The following is a 9,125-nucleotide window of genomic DNA, read 5'->3' as shown; positions in this document are numbered from 1 at the left end:
ATACACACACACATATATATAGATATGAATATTCTATTTTCTATAAGTTTATTAGGATATTTGAAAATATTCACAGGGAAAAATTAATTCTTATTTAATGATGAGAGGACCCCACCATCTGCTAATTAATCTCTTTTCCTCCTGAATCTCCTTATATTTCCAGCCCTTGCAACTCTAGATGACCATGAGTAATAAGTATCAATTGTGCAGAAGAACAAATCCTTTTATTCTTCCCCAAACAAGCTCTTTCAGGCTTCAGGGGTATTCCAGGTTATGGTTTTCTGGGAATTGGCCAACGAGTCTTTGTTCACCTTACTCACACTCTTCATATTTTTATAGACACTTCATTGTATTCCTTCTTAGTGCTAATCTTTCTGCAGGAGAAATAGTAATCCTTTTAATCTCCCCCTGCTAAGTTATTGAAGTTGCCCTTCTCTGGACCTTTCTCAGCTCTGCTCTGACTTTCTTGAGCTGCAGTGACCAGAACTGATCCACACAGGTTACACACAAGCACAAGTGACAACGAAAGACAGAATTTCAATGAAGAAACTATGGGAAGCAAAAAAAACAAAAAACAAAAAAAGGAAGTTAGCATTCAGAGAGCACAGAGAGAAGCACACACAGTATTACAAAGATACAAATTATGTTAGAAAAGATGGAAGTTAACCTCATTGTAACAGTGGGCAGAGTAGAGATGAGAGAAAGATGGGTTCTTAAAAAGGGTTAATTCCATTACTTCCAAGCTCCAAACCTTGAAGAGTTTTTATACCTCCATTGCCTGCAGAATCAAATCAAACTCATCACCATGGCCAATGGTCTGGCCGCTCTCTGTCTCTGCCACTTCATGTCCATCTGCTCCCACCTGGCTCACCAAGCCACGGCCACGCTGGCCTTCCTGTTCCTCACGGGGCACGCCATAACCCACTGCGACTCCATGGCCTTCATCCTTGCAGTGGCCTCTTTCTGGACTGTTTCTGTCTCCAGATCTCACATGGCTCACTTCTGCACATCCCATTCAGACCTCTAATCTCAAATGCCACTTCCTCAGAAAGGCCAGCCCTCAGGAGGCACTAGCCTCGTCTCCATTGTCCCCCACCCCCTTCCGGCTTTACTCCTCTCATTACCTGAACTCCTGTAGTTGTTTACCTTTTTCTTACCAGCGTCCCCCATTAGAGTAAAAGCTCTGTGAGGGTGAAAACGTGGAACTGCTAATGGCTGCATCTTCTCCCCACCTAGACATGGTGGGTTGTATGGATGAATGAATGCACGCATGGATCATACCATCTAAGGGCGGAAGTTCTGGAACCAGATTGTCTGGGCTAACGCTGCACCTCTTCCCACTATGTATCCTTGGGCAAGCTATTGAACTCATTTGTATACAGTTTTCTTATATGTAATATGGGGATAATATTAGAACCGGCTCCCAGGGTTATCTTGGAAATTGAGTTACGATAGATAAGGTGCTTAGAAGTGTTAACAATAGTCTGTACTCAACAAATATTAGGATGATCATGAGAAAAACGGCAAAAAAGGGAAAAAGAGAAGCAATAGTGGCAGCCCTTCCTGGGCAGCAGGGATTTCTATTAAAAGATTAAGGCGAGTGTGGGGCTCCAGTGATTCTTAGCTTCTCTGCATTGCTGTGCTCTCAAGGACACAGAATCAATTACAAGGAAAACTTCCGATGGTTGCGGTTGGGGGGGGGTGGGGGAATCTCAGAGGTTTTTTGCTTTGTTTGTTTTTGTTTTAAATTTAAGAGACATAAAATCCACCACTGTACTATCTCCCATTTCTCAAAGAAGCACATTTGCATAGAGAATATATTTAGACTTTAATAACTGCATGTGGAACCTACTTCCTGGAGCTTCTGGGTCTGGTACAAGCAAGAGCATAATATCACTCACACTCTAAAGTTGTTACAAGGCGAAAAGGAAAATTATGGCATTGCTAGTTGATCACAGCAAGACATTCATATTTCCCAAAGGTTGTTTTACTCTCCACAAACCGACAAAGAGGAGGTTCCTTAAAAAATATAATAACCCGTTTATTATTGATTTTGAGAGTGTATGATCAGTAATTGCCATAACTAAAATTTTTAGCTTCTAGTAAAAATAGTCTTCTTCTTCTTTTTTTTAAGAAGTTGACCAGTGTGAAAATCATTATATTTGGTAACACAAGCCCGACTTAATAAATGCAAACCGAGTGGAAACATGCAATCCTCCTAAGAATTAGGGTTTATGCTCTTCAGTCCAACAGAGCAACAGATGCTGATAGTAAGTGAAGAGCTGTCAGGCAAAGTGAGGGCAACAAGGTTCTCGACACTGGTTTGGAAAGTACCAAAAAACTGTCCAGGTCAGGTGGCAGCTGCAGGGACACTGGTGTTTTCTTTTATTTCTAGCTCCATCCCACTGTTTCCTAGACTTGACACTGAAGATAAGAATTATTCCAAGGTTTGGAGAAAATCGCTTTCTGAGATGTTACCTACCTCAGTAGCCAAACATTACTGTGAATAAGAACCCTGCCAGGACACTGCTTAAAGACAAAGTTATTTTTAAGCAGCAAGAGTTCAGTAGGAACGGTGTAATTTATAATAGGGCTAGTTAGCTAACATTTGGATAAGCTCTTTATATGTCCTGTACAGGAAGCCCCGAGTGAGCAATTTCTTTTAAAACAGCGGGCTGTGAAGTTTTCTACTGCTTGAGGAGAGAGTATGATTTGTCCCTCTAATGATAATGTTTTAGTATATGGTTGATTATTTTTTCTTCCTTTCCCCGTTGGCTACCAAACCTTACTTGTGGTTTGACTAAGCAGGTATATAGGACCTTATGATCTGCTCATTCATGAATCTTTTTACTCCTCTGGTTTTGACTTTTTGCTCTGATTAATATTATTTATTGAATTTTAAAATCTGATAAGATATTTTACTATTATTTTATTATACATATAAGCTGCCACAAGTCCTTCATAAGATGAGATGGGTTTAACTAAATTAATTAAGTTACCTAGTTTTCATAAATATAATTTCACTTGATTGTCATACCAACCTGGAGAAGTGACATTATTATCATCCACATTTTACAGATAGGAAAACTGAGACTCAAAGACATAAAAAATCTGTCCAAGATCCAAATACAATGTAGTTTTCACTGTACCTAGTTGCACTATCTCATTTCTCTAACAGAAAAATACTTTCTGTCGGTTTAAGTATCTTCAGGTAGGAGTTATTACTGAATTAACAATGGCGTGAATGACCTGAAATGAAATGTTTAAATTGTAAAAGGAAAGAGTGAGGCTAGTAGGTAATCTTCCCAATAATTATATGTGATTTCAAAATATTAGGCAGCTAGAGAAAGATGAAGAATTTTCTTTGATGAATTTTCTTATTCTATCTCCTTTCCTTTAAAGAAAAAGATAGAAGAGAAAGATAGAATTTAGATAAAAGTTTTGCTTGAAGTTAGAATGGATTAGTTGACCTATATGAGATGAAAATGCTTTTCAAAAATCAGCCACCACCAGACCTTACTAACTACTCATTACAGCCCACTAGGATAAGGAGATGGGCTTTGATCTCCTTTCTAAGGTCACGGAGCTGGCCCCAATCCCGAGTGCCGGCACCCCTGCTGTGCTCACTCCTGCAGTTAGGTGTGTTTCCTGGGCTACGAGTCTGTGAAAACAGCACCAGCCTTGAAACACATGTTACAAAAAAAAAAAAAAAAAAAAAAAAAAAAAAAAAAAAAATGAACGTACAACAAGCCAGGATCATCACCAACTTAATTTTCCAGCCCTTTTTCTAGAGCACAGGATCCTTCTTTATGTCTATGTAAACCAGGAAAGTAGCCGCATTTTGCCTAGCAGCACTAACCAGCTGTGCCTCAACTGATGGCATTATAGGCAAAAAAATCACAGAATAAAAGAGAGTTGGATCCTCTTCAGATCCAGGTATTATCATAACACGAGTCATTAAGCAACATCACTTATTTGTGATATTTTTCTGTCGTGCCTATCCGCTTACCATTTCAACAAAAGAGGCAACATTTCCACACAATTGTTTGTTTTAAGTACTTGAGTTAAAAATGGCTGATGCAAAATTGCCAATGGCAGATGCTACTGGAATGTCAGGTTCAAGTTCAGAGTTTGGAGAATACACTTGCCCTACTCGAGGGAACAGCACATTGTTCTGAACAAATTTCCCCGAGGATTTTCAGGTCTCTGCAGATAACGGTTCCACAGCTCAGTTAGGAATGGATCACCTAGACAGTTTTGCTGTGCTTTTGCAAATTTTCGATATTTCAATATTTCTGCACACTTAGACCTGATTAATGAGAAGCCATGTAGGAGAAACAGGTCCATTTGTTGTGTGCCCAACATGCATTGGACATGCACTGAATAAATTTCACTGAGATTATCTAAACTAGCAAGTCCTGGGGCAGGGATTTGAACTCCAGGCTACCTCATTCCAAGAGCCATGATCTTTCTCTTACACTGGAGAGTTTCCAGCTTCCTGTTGCCACAGAGAGGGTGCAAGGGCGTGCTAGTTCTAAGCATTCTAAAGGTGATGCAAAGGTTACTGATACCCTGAGTTCCCAGGTATTTTTAGTCATCGGATGTGTTTTTATCAGTGGAGGCAGCCCCCTTCAGGTTGAGCCCCTTGGCCACGTGCTGGACAAGCATGGAATATTCCATGGAACAGAACATTTTGTATCTCTGCACTCTATGAATTGGCCTCTTTGACTTGCCTGGTGTGAGGTGGGCTCCTCCTTCAGATCTTCATCCAGGTCCACACCAACTCTGTTAAGGAAATCAGAAAACTGGTTAAGGGCCTTGCTGCAGATGAGGTGAGACAGTTTTGTGTGACCGAACCCCTGAACCAAATATGATACACATCAGAGGAAAGGTTTGGCAGAAAACTACCCTACCTCTCCCTGAATCAAAAGAACCTCAAATGGATTTATGTCAGAATAAGAATTTGTGCAGCTGGGCCTCAGCACAGCTAGTGAGATTGAGCACCAACAGCTGTTCCTCACTGCTGTTTCCTTTTTTTTTTTTTTTAAGATTTTATTTATTCATTTGACAGAGAGAGACACAGCGAGAGAGAGAGAGCACAAGCAGGGGGAGTGGGAGAGGGAGAAGCAGGCTTCCTGCTGAGCAGGGAGCCCGACGCGTGGTTCGATCCCAGGACCCTGGGATCATGACCTGAGCCGAAGGCAGACGCTTAACGACTGAGCCACCCAGGCGCCCCCTCACTGCTGTTTCCTGATAAGAGTAGGAGCCTGAGAAGCTGGGATAGGAGTCCTCAAAAAGAAGACCCCACAGTCCTGAAAATAGACATCCTGGAGGAACGGCCACCTGCTACCCTTGCAGGACTCACTGGCCAAACTGCCCTGGGAATGTGGGGCCCTGGCCTGAAGCAGTCTCCTGGAGACAGAAAAAAACAATCCTTTGTCCAGATGCTCACCAAGGCGGCCAGTAAAGACGATCCAGGTTTGTGGGGCCTAAGGCTTAAACAATTTGGGGGCCTCTCTTTAAGAAAGTTAATACAAAAATACGATTACAAAATTAGGTTTGGAAGAGGCTCTTGAGAAAGAAAAAATAAATTACGAAACATTTCATAATTTAAAAATCTGGCAAATGCAACAGACATCTCAAAAGCCACAAAGTAAATAATATTCAAATTAATTAACTGCCTGACACACTTCTAAAATAACTTTCTCTGTAAGTTTTGCCTGCGTACTTCGATACTTGCTTTCTATGGCAATGATTTTGTACAAGAGAGAATAGGAAGATGAGGTAATCTTTTCTCCAGCAAGATTGATCAAATTTATTGATAATTGGGAAGCGCTAAAGCGCACCTTCTAAGACGAGCTTGCTGGGTGCCGTGCTGCTACAGACACCATGCCCTGCAGACACAAGGTTTCTGATCAACTTCATGTCACGCAGTGACACAGTGTGCTTATCCGTGTATATAGCGCATCACTGAATATATTCCTGATTAATGTTTTGGTGGGGCACCCACGAGAATAGAATCCTCCACCTGGAATTTTACACCTCTCATGATTGGAAGAATTTTCCACAGACTAACTCTAAGCTCAGTACATTTCAAGCCTTGTTTTTCTGCCACTACCCACAGACTTCTGAAGCCTAATGCTATAGGTCATATTCATCTTTGATTCAGCCTTGTGGCACTATTCTTGGACACCATTCCTGCCCTGGGATGGCCAGCCGGGACCTGCCCATGCACAGAAGTGACAGGGGACCACACACATGTATAAACTAAATCTACTACTAAATATAAACTGAATGCATTCCCACTTCAGCTTCCCCTTAGTTGGGTCCCCCACATGCCCACTCCAGGGCCAACTGACCAGAGGAGAGGTATGACAGAGGGGAAACAGTAGTGGAAAGAAACAGTCATCAAACCCAACTGTGGTTAAAATACATTCCTCTTGCAAATCTTGCAAAAACACAGGACCATGGGATCACAATGCTGGGTCTCTTCCCACGGCCTCAAAAGGGCTAGAGCAATCGAGGGGCTTGGAGCTTGAATTTCCTCCACTCCAGAGCGTGGGCCTCTCTGCCTGTTGTGGGGGCAGGCTGGGAGGACTGGGCGGAGCAGCTCAGGGCCGCCCACACCTGGCTCAAGCTCCCCCAGGGCCTTTCCTGTGAACGCCACAATTCCTAGAGCTTTCAGGTCTTCCCTTCAGCTCCCCACCCCCCAACACGTCTTTAATCTGCTCGCTCCCTCGCAGTTCTGTTCTCCAGGTGGAGGAAGGGAAGGCAGAGTCAGAAGCCACCAGTGGGCAGATGCGTTAGCATGTGAAAGGAAAGCAGTGTGGAGACAGTTTGTTTAAAATACCTCTGATACTTCAAAAATCAGTGTCTTCTGGGCATGAATAGCCTCTTCTTTCCAACCCAGGGGGCGAAATGGGTAGCTATTTATTGTGTGTGGAACTGAGAAGAGCCTCTGGTGGGAACCAGCCTTTGATTTTCTTAGAGTAGAAAAAGCTATTTGATCTATTTGAAGTCGGAGGGAGAGAAGGAAGGGGAAAGGAAGGGGGTGGGGGGAGAGGGGTCAGAGAGGAGAGAGAAGGAGGGTGAGGAAGAGACACAGAGAGACGGGAGAGTCACCCTGTGGCCTAATGGATAAGGCACCGGTCTCCCAAAGCCAGAAGGGAGGAAGGAGGCAGTGCAGGGGGAGGGGGAGAGGAGAGGAGACAGAGAAGCCCCGGAGGAGGGGAGCAAGAGAAGGGTCACTGAGGGTGGAGGGCTAGAGGAGGAGAGACAGGGAGGGAGGGAGGGAGGAGATGAGGAAGGGCTAGGGGAGAAAGAGTGGAGGGGAGTTAAGGCCCGGCCTCCTGAGGGTGGCCCAGGCAGTGGCACTGCAGCGCAGCCGGCCTGAGTCCAACCTCTGTGGTTGGTGAGGCAGGAGCCTGGAGACACCCTGGCCCCCTCTCTCCTGAGGCGGGGCCAAGTTCAAGGCTCTGCTCGGTCTGAGCTCTGTGGCTGATGCTGGGGGCCTAGGACCCCTTATTTCTGGGTAAGCCCAGACCCTCCTTCTCCCTGCCCCCACCTCCCACCCCCCAGAGGGCCCCCTGGCACCCGTGTAGGCTGAGAAGGTCTTGAAGTTCCCGCTGCCACATCTGGTTAGAGCTTTTTTCAGGTTCCCTGTCCAGAAAACTGGAGATAACAGAAATCGAATTTCCCAAGAAACCCAGCGTTTAAGGTGTGAGGCAGTACTGAGGTTCTCCACGAAAATTTAAGCTTTCCTTTCCAGCAGCCATCAAAGCAGACATTTTTAGTTTCAATTATTCCAGCAGCCAGATGGAGCTGAGGAATCATGGCAGCGGATTAAGTTTTTCAGTTTTATGTGGGACTCAGTGAAGAGCATCTCAGAGGCCTAAGAAATGCTGTTCTGCTGGGAGCAAGGACGCCTCCTCTCTCCTCCCATTTCATGGAAGGTCAGGGTGTGCTCCTGGGACCAGGCCCGGAGCCCTTGTTGGCCTCGAGCAGACGAAGTGTCTCAAGTGGCTGGAGGAAAGAGAAAGTCCATGTAAGTTATTTCCGTCCTGGGGCAGCTGGGTGAGCAAAACAGACGTGGTACCCGCCCTCACAGGGCATGCATTTTGGCAGGTCGAATTAGAAAAATCTAAAAAATTTACTATCATTTACGTGCTATGAAGGAAAGGCACATAAGAACAATGCCTTCTTTCTCTTGTGATTTTAGCTCCTTTCGATAAAAATCTTGCTAAATTATATTCCCTGGCTCCCTGCCTCCTTAAACAGAGAGTGACGGGGATACTCGGATCTTGACTGGAAGTCTCAGCATCGCCACTGGCCCGATAAAGTCTAACACTTGTGGTATTATAATGATTTCCAAGTGCTGTATGAACGTCTTTATGCTCACATTAAATAGCCCCTGGCTACTATTCTTTCTCTTTTAAAAATTCTCATATCTGCCAGTTAGATTGCCTTGATTTCTTGCCGGCAACAATAAGTTAGCAGATTGTCTCTGTGCTCCCTCCCACTTTTTCGTTTAGTACGGGACTGATTACCTGATAGTCTAACTTAATACATCTTTTCAAGTTTATAATACACAGACATACACACATACACAACAAAATAATAAACTTGAAACGTTATAGAAGGGCTTACGAGTAAAACACTGTTATTCTCTGCCCCACTCTCTGCCCTGCTTCCCCACACCCACTCCCCGTGGCCTCTGGGGGCAATTTTCTACCTTTTCCTTATTGTGATATATGAACTGATATCAGCACGCACGGCACGTTCACACAGCTTCCCCAGGGTTAGGCAAACATGCCAGTGGCATCTGTATCTCTTACTCTCCTGTTCAAGAAAGCAAGTCAGAATGTGAAAGTGACATTCTGTTCGGGTTAACCTTGAATCCACTCACTTTTAGGTCTAAAAGATCATTTACACACTATGGGTTTTGAGAGATTAACTGAAAGAAGACATGATGTCACATAGCTTGCGGTGCCATGTGTGTTTACAGCAGCTTTCCAGGTGAGAGATCACAGGTGTGTATGGGACGAAGTCCAACCTCCTTAGGTGATACCCAAGGCTCTTTAGCACCCTTCCCGTGGTGTTAAGCTACCCTTTCTGTTCACTTCACC

At 44.1% G+C, this 9,125-nt stretch overlaps 1 protein-coding gene across 2 annotated transcripts in view; it reads right to left on the bottom strand.

The window, feature by feature from the left end:
* Positions 1-9,125, bottom strand: part of SLC9A9 (solute carrier family 9 member A9) — a 567,499-nt gene that overhangs the window by 111,122 nt on the left and 447,252 nt on the right. For both annotated transcript variants that reach the window (XM_073898938.1, XM_073898942.1), the window contains one exon: positions 4,730-4,785. In XM_073898938.1, the coding sequence (XP_073755039.1) occupies positions 4,730-4,785 (56 nt within the window). The remainder of the gene's footprint in view (positions 1-4,729; positions 4,786-9,125) is intronic.

This window comes from Callorhinus ursinus, unplaced genomic scaffold (genome assembly GCF_003265705.2).
Source record: "Callorhinus ursinus isolate GAN/ISIS: 27379988/994484 unplaced genomic scaffold, GSC_fseal_2.0 scaffold1, whole genome shotgun sequence".
Lineage (NCBI taxonomy): Eukaryota > Metazoa > Chordata > Mammalia > Carnivora > Otariidae > Callorhinus > Callorhinus ursinus.
Note: the sequence above shows the minus strand (reverse complement) of the source record. Positions and strands in the feature narration are given on the sequence as shown.